We start from the raw sequence: 14,532 nt of genomic DNA, 5'->3' as shown, positions 1-14,532 counted from the left end.
TGCTCGGAGTACACGGTCTGGTAATCCGTCTGGCCCTGCGGCCTTGTGAATGTTGACCTGTTTAAAGGTCTTACGCACATTGGCTACGGAGAGTATGATCACACAGTTATCCAGAACAGCTGATGCTCTCATGCATGTTTCATTATTACTTGCCTCGAAGCGAGCATAGAAGTAATTTAGCTCGTCTGGTAGGCGCGTGTCACTGGGCAGCTCGCGGCTGTGTTTCCCTTTGTAGTCTGTAATAGTTTGCAAGCCCTGCCACATCTGACGAGCGTCGTAGCCGTTGTAGTACGATTCGATCTTAGTCCTGTATTGACGCTTTGACTGTTTGACGGTTCGTCGGAGGGCATAGCGGGATTTTTTATAAGCTAGAGTTAGAGTCCCGCTCCTTGAAAGCGGCAGCTCTACCCTTTAGCTCAGTGCGGATGTTGCCTGTAATCCATGGCTTCTGGTTGTGGTATGTACGTACAGTCACTGTGGGGGACGACGTCATCGATGCACTTATTGATGAAGCCAGTGACTGATGTGGTGTACTCCTCAATGCCATTGGAAGAATCTCGGAACATATTCCAGTCTGTGCTAGCAAAACAGTCCTGTAACTTAGCATTTGCTTCATCTGACCACTTTTTTATTGACCGAGTCACTGGTACTTTAGTTTTTGCTTGTAAGCAGGAATGAGGAGGATAGAATTATGGTCAGATTTTCCAAATGGAGGGCGAGGGAGAGCTTTGTACGCGTCTCTGTGTGTGGAGTAAAGGTAGTGTAGAGGTATTATTATTATTATATATAAAAACTTTTTTTTTTTTTTTCTTTCTGGTTGCACATTTAACATGTTGGTAGAAATGAGGTAAAACAGATTTAAGTTTTCCTGCATTAAAGTCTCCGGCCACTAGGAGCGCCACCTCTGGATGAGCATTTTGCTGTTTGCTTATGGTCGTATACAGTTCATTGAGTTCGGTCTTAGTGCCAGCATTGGTTTGTGGTGGTAAATAGACAGCTACGAAGAATATAGATGAAAACTTTCTTGGTAGATAGTGTGGTCTACAGCTTATCATGAGATACTCTACCTCAGGCGAGCAAAACCTTGAGACTTCCTTAGGTATCGTGCACCAGCTGTTGTTTACAAATATACATAGACCACCACCCCAGAGGCTGCTGTTCTATCCTGCCGATACAGTGTATAACCCGCCAGCTGTATGTTATTCATGTCATCGTTCAGCCACAACTCGGTGAAACATAAGATATTACAGTTTTTAATGTTCCTTTGGTAGGATATTCGTGCCTGTAGTTTGTCCATTTTATTATCAAGTGATTGTAAATTGGCCAATAGTATCGATGGCAAAGGCAGATTAGCCACTCGTCGCCGGCTCCTTACCAAGCACCCCAATCTCTTTCCGCAATATCTCCTTTTCTTTCTACTGCGAATGACGGGGGTGAGGGCCCTGTCGGGTGTCTGGAGCAAATCCCTCTCGTCTGACTCATAAAAGACAAATTATTTGTCCAGTTCAAGGTGAGTGATCGCTGTTCTGATGTCCAGAAGCTATTTTCGGTCATAAGAGACGGTAGCAGCAACATTATATACAAAATAAATTACAAACAATGCGAAAAAAACACACAAAATAGCACGGTTGGTTGAGAGTCCATAAACGGCAGCCATCCCCTCCGGCGCCATCATTGTGACAGCCACACTGTGTTTAACGTGATCTACGCTAGCTGTGCTGTGCTGTGCTGTGTGTTGGGCTCTGCTGGGTCTCTCTGTCTGCTCTGAGAGGTGTGGGGTGACCTTTAGAGTTGGCCCGTGCCATCCCTGTTCACACATAGTAACATCCTGCAGTCTGTCATTCCCAGTGTGTGTGTGTGTGTGTGTGTGTATGTGTGTGTTCCTCTTTTTCTTTATGTCATTCCAATATCCTCTCTTTTAGTTTCTGTAACATTTTGTTCCAACACATCCTGTTCTCTAACTCAGTATTATTCATTCACATACATGTACCTAATCACTTGATCTCTTTCTTGTGTGCACACACACAAACGCATACACACACACATACAAACACACACACAAAAACATAGCTTTGAGACAGGAGTTTCAAAACCTGTTAACAAGTGCATTATCCATCCTTCCCTACCCCCTCCTCCATCCCCCTCTCCTCTGCTTTTCAACACAGCTGTGCCTCCGACGTACAGAAACCATTGTCACGCTTCCTCGCACGATTTCCATTTCAAACAGAACCAATATCAAACTTTATCCCCCTCTGAACCCCCCCCAACCTAAGATACGATGGGCCAATCCGCCCCTTTCTCTCCTCTCCTCCATCACCATTGCTAATGAGCTGCCGTATCAATAATGCAGTGCCATATAAATAAACCATTATTATTCCCATAGACAGTCAATAGCCGTAGCATGAGCATGTAAAAAAACTTCAAAGACTATGTAATCGGCAATCAGTAATCAGAGGATCATCAGTTGATCAGGGAAGCAAGTCCATTTGGTAAGCCAGTCATCTGTGTTAGTATCGATTTTGCTCAGCGTCAACAATCAGGTTGTTAATAATGGGAGGTTATAGGAGAGGTGATATGTCCTGTTGGGATGATGACCCCTTGTCTGAGACGGTCAACAGACACTTACAGGTTTTAGTCCTCCCAACAGTGTCAAGTAGAGGGAGAGAGGGAGAGAGTGAGAGAGAGAGAGAGAGAGAGAGAGAGAGAGAGAGAGAGAGAGAGAGAGAGAGAGAGAGAGAGAGAGAGATGCCTGAGGGTAAATCCTGGAGTCTTAAGGACTCAACTCTTTCAAATATGCAGACCCCTTTCCCTGTCCCTCCCTCCCTCTATCGCGTGTTAGAAAGACTGAAACAAAATGGAGGTGCCAACAGTAGCCTGTGTGTCAAGGCATCATCGAATATTTATACAAATAATCAGGACAATGCAGCCTAAATATAAGCCCAGCAGTTTGCATGATTTGAGGGGCTATCAGGCAAGAAAATGAATAAGACAGAATATAAGAGAATAAGATAATAAGCAAATTACTATCAGTATATCGATATCTCACATCTCGCTATGCTGTGTCTCTCTGCCCTGCTCTGCTCGGCTGTATCGGTCGGCAGCTAGCCTACTTAGCATACAGATGTCATGCCTAGTTATGATTCATGGCCATTTTGGATTTCAAAGTGGGCCGCCTGGTCGGGAGATATCATGAATACGATGTAGATCATGAATCTGAAATTCCATTTATTGTTGTTTTTCTCTGGAGCAGCTCCACTCTGAAAAAAAAATGACTGCACATTTTAGTTGAATTGTTGCTCCCGGCTTGTTGCTATTTTGGTTTTTCTTCTGGTCTAGTGTTCCACTCTGAAATGCCTCGTATGATAGATATCAGAGTAGATTTAGGTTGGTACTGTACAGTTTATGCATGGCATTGTATACACAAGAGTTTAGTGGGCATGATATTGTTGAACGGCAACCATTCACCCATGTGACCTACAGATGTAGTATCTTAATTTGATCACCCTGTTGCAGGATAACTTTCCTGCAATGCAGGAAATGTAAAACGTGTAGTGGATTTGTGGTTAAAAAAATGTCCACTTTCTGACTATATTTTCCCTTTTGAAAAATGGATCAACCCCTACAAAATTGTTGATTAATTTTTATCCATGTAATAATTCACATTTCGTGTTGATGCATGAATATTTTCCTCCTGTAACAAACTGGCTCAAATTAAGATCCTACATCTTCATACAGACTATAGTTCAGGCTTTAGTATAATAATAGAGGCTTATACAGCCTATACAAAAGGCTGAGGGGAAAAAGTCTGAGAACCTTTCTAGTTAGAATTTGAGAATATCCCAGCTTTGCACCCCTCATAAAGCACAATCATTTATATTAAAGTGAAGGTATCACAATATGCATAAGGTACATCGACAGTGTTACATACTGTATGTCATTGGTTTGTTTGAATGTATCTGTCTGTTTGTTGTTTGCGTCGAGGCAGGTGGTTGGAATGCGGTGATTATTTGATTTCATCAAGTATCGAGGTTAGAGACATAATCATTTGACCTCCTGGTAGATACAGTATGTTGCGTAATTGCTTGCATATATTATTATATTTGTTTTGTGTCACGCTGCTGTAACTCTGCAACATCACTCAAACACACACACACAACACACACCCATCACGCACATACTGTACACTCAGTTGAGCCATTTATACACACACACACACACAAATGTATAGATCTGCCTATTTTTGCCTATGTACAAATATGTGGGGAGTAGGATGCACACACACATGCAGTCTTACATAACTAACATTGTGGGGACACACAATTCAGTCCCATTCAAAATCCTATTTTCCCTGATCCTAATTCTAACCGTAACCTTTACCCTAACCTTAACCCCAAAACAAAACCTTAACCCTAAACCTAACCCTAGCTCCTAACCCTAACACTAATCCTAACCTTAACCCTAAACCCCCTAGAAATAGCATTTGACCTTGTGGGGACTAACAAAATGTCCACAGTTGGTCAAATTTTCGTTTGTTCACTATTCTTGTGGGGACTTCTGGTCCCCACAAGTATAGTTAAACACACACACACACACACACACACACACACACACACATACTCCCTATGGCTAAACAACTCCATGATGATAATAGCCGGTGCTGAGTGATTGTGATTGTGGAATGCTGGAGACCTGATGTTGCTGCTGCAGCATTCTGCCTAGGAACTCAGGTCAGCCTAGAGAATGTGCAGGACACAGTGTACTTCTTCTACACACACACACACACACACACACACACACACACACACACACACACACACACACACACACACACACACACACACACACACACACACACACACACACACACACACACACACACACACACACACACACACACACACACACACACACACACACACACACACACACACCCTCTAACCCTGAACCTAATTGTAACCTTAAACCTAACCCCACCTTTGTCCTCATGGGGATGTGGGAAATGTCCTGACAAGAGAGGATTTTCCTTGTTTTACTATCCGTGTGGGGACTTTTGGGGATTTTAGGTCCCCCCCCCACACACACACACACACACTCAGGCTTACACCTCAGACACTACTCTCACTGTTTCTGTCTGTCTCTTTAGTTACAGCAACAGCATGCACACAGTGCTATCAGAAATATAGAACCACAAACACACACATTAGGCTGGATTTACTGATTTCAGTCACACATACAGCAATATACAATCACACACACTCGCATAGACACACACCACACGTACGCATGCAATCATACTGTGACACTGTGCAGAAGCTCTGACTCTTGTGTATTTTCTTCCCTCTCCCTCCCTTCCTCCCTCCCTCCCTCCCTCCTTTCCTGCTGATGTTAGGACACTAGAGAGCAGCCTACACCTTCTTTCTGCAGCCTCCGCAATCACTCCTTTAGTGATCACTCATTTCTCTCCCCCTAGCATCACCTACATGTCGATTGTCGACTGGTGCAAGAGACCAAACCCTCTGTCAACGCATCTCTCACTCACACAATGAGGAACAACCAGAAGAGAAAAATATACCCAAAATAGCCTTGTATTGAAAGAACAAACGTTTCAACATTACACGCAAAACATAGTCAGGAAATCCATCCGCCCGGGCATGTGTCATGTCATGTGTTACTGCTGTCTCTTTAAGAAGGATAAAAGCCCAAATATAACATTCTTAATCTAGCTCCTATTTTAAAATTCATTTTGATTTTAATAGTGTCGGGCTAGACGTTTTCTTCCTCCTTTTGATGTGTCCCACGCGGTGAAAGGAAGGCATAGCTCTAGCATGACAGCCAAGCAGCAGTGAAGGAAAGGCAGAGCTTTTAGATCTCTCAGACGATGATGATCTCTCTGCTTCTGCCTGTGTCGTCTGTGTGGATGTTTTAGACGACACACAAATTTGATCATGTGAAAATACGCCACCTGATTAGAAAGTGTCAGATCAATTGAATCTAGAAAGGATAGAGGAGAGGGAGGGGAAGTGGAAAGGTGGGGGGATTCGGGGGAAGCAACCACAACATCTATAGCGAGCCAGCACATTGAATGCCCCCCTCACTCACAAACAGGGAATGAGGGATAAAGAGAAGTACAGCTAGGCTATCCCTCTGGCCACTTGTCTTTTTACCCAACTAGAGCTGCTGCAGTAGGCACGCCAGACAAACGCTCTCTCTCTTCCAACCACAAGCTCGAGCACTGCATCTCTTTTCATGATCCGCCCCTCTCCCAAAGGTCCCTTACAACACAAGGGTTTACTGTGAATAGCAATTAATTTATTTAAACATGGTATTTTTTCGTAGTTTACAAAACAAGTAGGATAGCATCTTGCATCTTTTTTTTTTCCCACTCTTGCTTTTTAAACATATTTTACACAGAATTTATAATATATATTTTTTAGTTTTTATAATCCAACTTAGCATTCTTTTTGTATTTTTTTGTTGTCGTGTTTTCGTTGTTGTCGTTGTATTACCACAATAGAAATGGTGTGTTTATGGCTGGCCAGTGTGTCCCCAGTTGGTCTTTAGACAATAGCAGAATATTCTGAAGTAAGAAAGACTCATTTAAAGCTCAAATAATATCCACTCCAGGTGTAGAGAAGAAGAAGAAAAACCATTGGTGCCTACAAACATAGTAATCCTCTCTGGTGTTTCTGTATAAAGTCAACATAATATTCCATCTCTGGTGATTCTGTGTATCAAGTTAACAGGCACAATAGAGTCTGGTCTCCATAGTGTCCATAGAGGCCCTTCAGATCCACAGCAATAAATCCACGGTCTCAGTCAGTCCTCCCCCCTTCTCCTCAACAGTATGGGGGGCGAGCAGCACAGTGCGACGCAGTGTAAATAGTGTCCATAGCAGGATCCCTGGTTCAATCCTCACTCATACAACCCCAACCCACCCAATATATCCCATATATCCAAAAGGGTCTCGGTTAGTAGTCCATATTATCCACACAAACACACGTAAACACACACATATCCATACACACACAAAGGGTCGGGTCAGACCTCGCACTCCCGGGAGGGCTGCTGCTGGCAGGTGCAGGAACCGTACTCGTTGATGATGACCAGGGCCCCCTCGATGTGGTTGGGCTTGTAGTCGACGTAGTACTCCGGCGTGGACATGGTGGCCATCTGCTGCATGCTCTGCTTCTGCTTTTGCTTGCGCCGATGGCTGCTGAAGCACTGGCGCACCTGCCGCACACCCGCCGGGAAACACTTCCAGGTCACGTAGAGCATCAGCACCACGATGAGGAAGGAAAAGATGAGCGCCATGGTGCCCGTCACCACCTTGTGGATCTGCATGGTGCTCTCTATGTCGTCGAGGTTACCCACAGTCACCGTGAAGGAATTGGTGACCACTGCGCCGCCCTCAGCGGCCGGTGGATCATATGGGTTGGCCGTGGGGCCGCCCTGGAACTGGTCCTTGGCAGTGTAGCCGGGGTACCAGCCCATGGTCGTGGTGTCCTGGTCGCCGCCATCCTCGCACAGCTGGAAGGCGTAGACGGCATCCAGTATGTCCTCGCCCTGCGCCACATCCGGGCTGGAGCACAGCAGCTGGCTGTCCCGCTGGCCCCGGAAGGCGCTCAGCCACTGGGCCAGGGCGCACACGTTGCGGCTGCATTCCCACTCATTGCCTGCCAAGGTAATGCTGCCCAGGGACGACCACGAGTCCAGGATGCGCTGCTCCACGGCCGTCAGCCGGTTGGCGTCCAGCATGAGGGCCTTGAGGTTGGGCACGCTCTCGAAGACGTGCGGCTCGATGTATGCGATCTCATTGGCCGATAGGTCGATCTTCTCCAGGAAGGGCCAGGTCCAGTCCAGGGTGCTGACCACAACGGTGGCCCGGTTGTTGCGCATGTAGAGCGTGCGCAGCGAGATGAGGCGGGGGAAGTGGGCCAGGTTGACTTTGACCAGCTCGTTGTGCTCCAGGTGCAGCTCGGTGAGCTTGAAGAGCCCGGCGAAGGAGTTTCGCGCCAGGCTCTGAAGCTGGTTGTAGCCCAGGTCCAGGAACTGCATGCTCCGGCAGTCCTGGAAGATCCTCACTGGGACAAACTTGAGGGCGTTGTAGCGCAAATGCAAATTGGTTAGCTTCCTCAGGCCGTGGAACAGGTCGGGTTCCAGCGCTTGCAGCCTGTTGTATGATAGGTCCAGGATGCGCAGGTTGGGGAGGGGCCTGAAGGTGCCGTTGGGCAGGCTCTCGATATGGTTGGTGCTCAGGTCGAGCTCCTTGACCCGGCGCAGCCTGTCGAAGGTGCCCTCCTCCACCACGTCGATGTTGTTATGATCCAAGTAGAGCCAGGTGAGCTGCGACAGGCCAGTGAAGTGGCCCTCGCGCAGCTCTGTCAGGTTGTTCTCGCGCATGGACAGGCCCAGGGCGCTGCTCAGGTTTCGCGGAACGTCGGTGAGATTGAGCCCTTCGCAGTAGAGCAGCTTGCTGTCGCAGCGGCACAGCCGTGGGCAGACACCCTCCACCGAGGGGACCATTTTGAGCATGATGCCCAGCGTGCACCACAGCAACAGTATCAACCCAGGGGGCTTCCTCAGGGGCCACTTTAGGTACAAGCCAATTAGAAGGAAATCCATCAGCCTGAATATCCTCAGATAGATCCGCAGAGAAAATGTCCATTGGAATCGTTCCGGTATTACTCTGTCATGGTTCACATCGTCATTTGTAAACTCTCCCCGGCAGGAAATCAGCTCTCGTATTTTTTTCCTATTCCCTTTCTTGTAGTGAATTGTGTTGTTTGTGTGTTTTTCCCCCCAAGGTATTTACTTATAGAAAGGGGGAGGAATCCAGTGTGGGGAAAAAAAAGAAAAGAACAGGGGAGAAGGATAAAGGGCAAGTCACTTTGCTCATGTTAGATATCAGGGGGCAAGAGACGAGCAGAGGGGGGGGGTAAAAAATGCTGTCTTCACCGAGTGATCACATATGAAAGGAATCCTACTCACCCCTATCCAGAGACGGACAACCCCTATTCAGCGACTCCCTTTGTGCCCGCATTAATTATGTGCGAATCTAAAAAAGGACCCCAGTGTTGTACAAATTTGCTCCCCCCCCCCCCTCGTCCTTTTCAGCCAGAACACCAGATCCTGGCAGGCTTACAATGTCTTAGTTCTCCTCGAGTGAAAGAAGCCAGAAAAGACCCAAGGAATCCAAGTGGATGCTGGTTAGGAAATGCAAGTTCCTGCTCGGCTGCATGCATGAGTGTCGTGCCTCCTCGCTCTCTCTCTCTCTCCCTCCTGCTCTTCTGCAGTCACTGCTATTGCGATGATCCGGAGAGGAGAACAGAGGAAGCAAAACCAAGGCAACCAAGGAAGGAGAGGAAAAAATAACTCAAAACTCTCGATAAAGACTGGGGGCAGATCTGTCAACACAAATTACCGTCCGTCACTTGAAGCGATCGCTGACCTGCACGGCTTAAATCCAGTCAGCTCTTTCATTATTATGTCAGTGACCGACCGGCGCGCTTCAGAAAATATGTATTGGAAGGATAAGGATGGGTAACGCCAGGGTCTCTCTCCTTCTCTTCTCTCTCTCTCTCTGTAGTTTTTCCCTTTCTTTTTAGTATCTTTCAGATCCCCTCTCATCTCCTGTGAGAAGCCCCTTGACTCCTGCGTCCTCCTGTCTTTTGGGTTCTGTTCATATCCCCTTGTGCTGTTAGTGGTGTTTTTCCCTTGTCGGCTGGAGGGAGTTTGCTGGTGGAGGCTGGAAGGCTGAGAGGCTGAGGAGGCTGCTAGTAGGGAGGCAGAGGTGGTGTGTGATGGGGATGGAGAGGAGAGGCAGAGCACTGTTCCTTTCGATCCCTCGCTTGCAGCAGACTAGTGTACTGGCAGAGCATGCAGAGGCACCGTCTGTTCACTGAGTGTCGTAAGCCACTCACAATTCAGACTGGCCCCTCTCTCTCTCTCTCTCTCTCTCTCTCTCTCTCTCTCTCTCTCTCTCTCTCTCTCTCTCTCTCTCTCTCTCTCTCTCTGCTCTCTCTCTCTCTCTCTCTCTCTCTCTCTCTCTCTCTCTCTCTCTCTCTCTCTCTCTCTCTCTCTCTCTCTCTCTCTCTCTCTCTCTCTCTCTCTCTCTCTCTCTCTCTCTCTCTCTCTCTCTCTCTCTCTCTCTCTCTCTCTCTCTCTCTCTCTCTCTCGTGCTTGTTCGCTCACTCACTCACTCTCTCTCTCCCCTCCACCTTTTTCTTTCTCTCTCTTTCTCTCTCGCTCGGTTTTCTCAGTGTTTGAAACATTTCCATATTCAAAAGTGGCAAGGCTTAAATCTTTATTTTATTTTATTGAAGCACACAGAATATATCTCTCTCTCTCTCTCTCTCTCTCTCTCTCTCTCTCTCTCTCGCGTGCACACTCTCTTGCGCACGCTCTCTCTCGCGCGCTCTCTCACTCCTCTCCCTCCCGCGCTCTCTCCCTCCCTCCCTGTAATGAATTGAAACAAGCCATCTACAGTATCTGCTTCTTCTCTTCTTGTAGAATCCAGTCGCCCCTCATTATCGCAGATTAATATTCCACTAATGATTGAAAGGGTGTTCTATATGCGTTCTATCCTCCCAGCTGAGAAATGTTCCAAACTCCTGGCTGAACCGATGGGGCTGGTGCTGCATAATTACATAACAATGCAGATGTCATAATAATAATAATAATAATAATATGTATGATTTATGATCAAACCAATGTTATTGTATGCAGTGATTATACACACTTATTCACACATTTAATGGTAAATTATGCAGCTGTACAGTTTATAGGGCCTCATCTGAATATAGTCTATATGGCAGCATTATCCTACATTACCTTGCTATTTTTAGGGACCAAACCGACCAGCAACTTATTATTAAAATGGCATAGCATATTACCCCAGGTGGTCTAAACATTTAATGTCCATATTTTTATTTTATTTTTTTAAATGTGTTTTTAATGAGCAGAAGTGCAATGAGCATAGCATGGTGAGAGTATGGTTCCAATATGTAAAGGGTGTGCCGACTCTACGATTCACGATTTGCATTGATATATCCTAGCTTTTATTTCCTTGTCTTTTGAACGGAAAAGAGTCAAACCCAACTAGATCACGTAAATCTGCATTTGGTAACACTGAATGCTGCCTGCCTGGTCTCTTTCTTCACGGTCGTTTGAGGACGTGGCTGTCCAGTGTGAATACAGATTTAATCTGTTGCCACTTAGAGACGGACAGTGTTACATCATATATTCCTCTCAGGAGCTCCCCACGCTCCTAGCTCCCATGGCTTCCTGGTTCACGGACCCTGTCCTTCTCTCCCAACCCTTGTCATCTCACTCCCGTTAATTTCCAAGGATAATGAGCTGTGAGGAATCTGACGATTTGGTCCCTTACATGACGCAAACATGCCCTCCCCCCCTCCCCCCTCCTTTCTGATAGCTGACATAACTTTCACATCATGCCTCCTTGCTCGGCGTTCTGCTGTGAAATAAAGGATTTAATCAGGAAGTAAAAAGTGCCACGTCGGCCCTGGCTCATCTGGTAATTGCCATGTCGGTCTGTCTACACAGAAGACCCGGGAAACGTTGTCAGCAGCTAGCGAGGGTTGCTATACCAGGGTCCGTATTCATAAAGTGTCTAATAAAGAATGGTGATCTAGGATCAGTTTTGCCTTTTGTATCATAATGAAGATGGTTATATGGACAGGGGGGACCTGATGCCAGATCTGCACTCCTACTCTGAAACCCTTTTATGAATATTTGTCTAAGGAAAGCCATCGACAGCTCAGAGACCTGGGTTTACTAGTGACAGTTATAGGAAGGTTAGACGGTGACAGGGAACCTACTCTCACATTTGCTTTACCTCCGCTGTCACTAATTTCTCATTCATAATTAAGCAACCGATTTAACTGACATTCACGACTGGCATATTCACACTGCAGCTAATCCAACAAACATTAGCCATTTTGAAGGAGCAGTGTCGTGCTGTTTTGAGCTTATCTTGAGTACTCGTTAATGATGCTCCACCGAAACATGTTCCTTTCACCTTCTTATGGTTTGTGTGTTGCTGTGTTCACGCCCTGAGAGTGGTGCCAATGCAAAGCTTTGACAGTGGGAAGATACATATAATGCACTGGGAAGGGAGAAATAAAACTATGGGAAGTCTCCCAGTCAGATGTATCACTCTCCTGCTCGTCTACCTCAGCCGATATCTCTTCAGCCTCGTAATGGATGGATGGCTACACCAGCTAATGAATTGGTAGCACCGTAATGACTTAACACAGCGAACAGGAGATAGGAGTACCCGGGCCATCCGTTTTAGACTTTTTAAGAGGTTGTGGCTGTGGAGAGGGCAGACACATGTGCACGTGTGTGCGTGCACAGACATGCACACACAACCATGCATGCACACATACAGTGGGGGAAAAAAGTATTTAGTCAGCCACCAATTGTGCAAGTTCTCCCACTTAAAAAGATGAGAGAGGCCTGTAATTTTCATCATAGGTACACGTCAACTATGACAGACAAAATGAGAATTTTTTTTCTCCAGAAAATCACATTGTAGGATTTTTAATGAATATATTTGCAAATTATGGTGGAAAATACGTATTTGGTCACCTACAAACAAGCAAGATTTCTGGCTCTCACAGACCTGTAACTTCTTTTTTTTCGTTACCTGTATTAATGGCACCTGTTTGAACTTGTTATCAGTATAAAAGACACCTGTCCACAACCTCAAACAGTCACACTCCAAACTTCACTATGGCCAAGACCAAAGAGCTGTCAAAGGACACCAGAAACAAAATTGTAGACCTGCACCAGGCTGGGAAGACTGAATCTGCAATAGGTAAGCAGCTTGGTTTAAAGAAATCAACTGTGGGAGCAATTATTAGGAAATGGAAGACATACAAGACCACTGATAATCTCCCTCGATCTGGGGCTCAACGCAAGATCTCACCCCGTGGGGTCAAAATGATCACAAGAACGGTGAGCAAAAATCCCAGAACCACACGGGGGGACCTAGTGAATGACCTGCAGAGAGCTGGGACCAAAGTAACAAAGCCTACCATCAGTAACACACTACGCCGCCAGGGACTCAAATCCTGCAGTGCCAGACGTGTCCCCCTGCTTAAGCCAGTACATGTCCAGGCCCGTCTGAAGTTTGCTAGAGTGCATTTGGATGATCCAGAAGAGGATTGGGAGAATGTCATATGGTCAGATGAAACCAAAATAGAACTTTTTGGTAAAAACTCAACTCGTCGTGTTTGGAGGACAAAGAATGCTGAGTTGCATCCAAAGAACACCATACCTACTGTGAAGCATGGGGGTGGAAACATCATGCTTTGGGGCTGTTTTTCTGCAAAGGGACCAGGACGACTGATCCGTGTAAAGGAAAGAATGAATGGGGCCATGTATCATGAGATTTTGAGTGAAAACCTCCTTCCATCAGCAAGGGCATTGAAGATGAAACGTGGCTGGGTCTTTCAGCATGACAATGATCCCAAACACACCGCCCGGGCAACGAAGGAGTGGCTTTGTAAGAAGCATTTCAAGGTCCTGGAGTGGCCTAGCCAGTCTCCAGATCTCAACCCCATAGAAAATCTTTGGAGGGAGTTGAAAGTCTGTGTTGCCCAGCAACAGCCCCAAAACATCACTGCTCTAGAGGAGATCTGCATGGAGGAATGGGCCAAAATACCAGCAACAGTGTGTGAAAACCTTGTGAAGACTTACAGAAAACGTCTGACCTGTATCATTGCCAACAAAGGGTATATAACAAAGTATTGAGAAACTTTTGTTATTGACCAAATACTTATTTTCCACCATAATTTGCAAATAAATTCATTAAAAATCCTACAATGTGATTTTCTGGAGAAAAAAAAAATCTCATTTTGTCTGTCATAGTTGACGTTGATGAAAATTACAGGCCTCTCTCATCTTTTTAAGTGGGAGAACTTGCACAATTGGTGGCTGACTAAATAATGTTTTTCCCCACTGTACACATGCACACATACACACACACACACACACACACACACACACACACACACACACACACACACACACACATGCACACATACACACACATACACACACACTCCTATTAAAGATGGGCGGTGGGTGCAGATAGGCATCTCGACTCGTCTGAACGATATCCTTCATTTGTTCCTTCAAACCACGTCATTGCTGCTTCTAGCGGGGTAGAGTAGACTAGAGGGAGGATAACAGCGTTTGGGAAACTAGGGCATTACCCTTCCCTACCCTTCTATTTTGATTCATGAACATTCAAAGAAACCAAGATGATTTTCTGTGGAATTTAGGAAAAGGGGGACAGTCGACTGGAAAATAAATTGGGTGGAGAACATGGCATGCTTCTTTCGCTGAGGGGACTTCCGCATCCCCGGAAACGAGACCGAAATGACAGAACGGCGGTATGTGAGCCCAGAGAATAAAAATCAGAACAAATTAAAACATCTCGAGTGAAATCGTCATCTTTGTGGAACTAATGTGTGGGTGAATCAACTTTGGAGAGCGGGAGAGAGA

At 46.0% G+C, this 14,532-nt stretch overlaps 1 protein-coding gene across 1 annotated transcript; it reads right to left on the bottom strand.

Annotated features, from left to right (window-relative positions):
- Positions 1-6,287: 6,287 nt before the first annotated feature.
- LOC121561961 (leucine-rich repeat transmembrane neuronal protein 1) lies at positions 6,288-9,224 on the bottom strand. Its single transcript, XM_041874380.2, has one exon. It carries the CDS (start codon positions 8,620-8,622, stop codon positions 7,039-7,041), a length of 1,584 nt encoding a protein of 527 aa, XP_041730314.1. The 5' UTR covers positions 8,623-9,224; the 3' UTR covers positions 6,288-7,038.
- Positions 9,225-14,532: the final 5,308 nt, after the last annotated feature.

This window comes from Coregonus clupeaformis, unplaced genomic scaffold, assembly GCF_020615455.1.
Source record: "Coregonus clupeaformis isolate EN_2021a unplaced genomic scaffold, ASM2061545v1 scaf0496, whole genome shotgun sequence".
Lineage (NCBI taxonomy): Eukaryota > Metazoa > Chordata > Actinopteri > Salmoniformes > Salmonidae > Coregonus > Coregonus clupeaformis.
The sequence above is the reverse complement of the archived record's forward strand: the minus strand, read 5'-3'. Positions and strand labels throughout refer to the sequence as shown.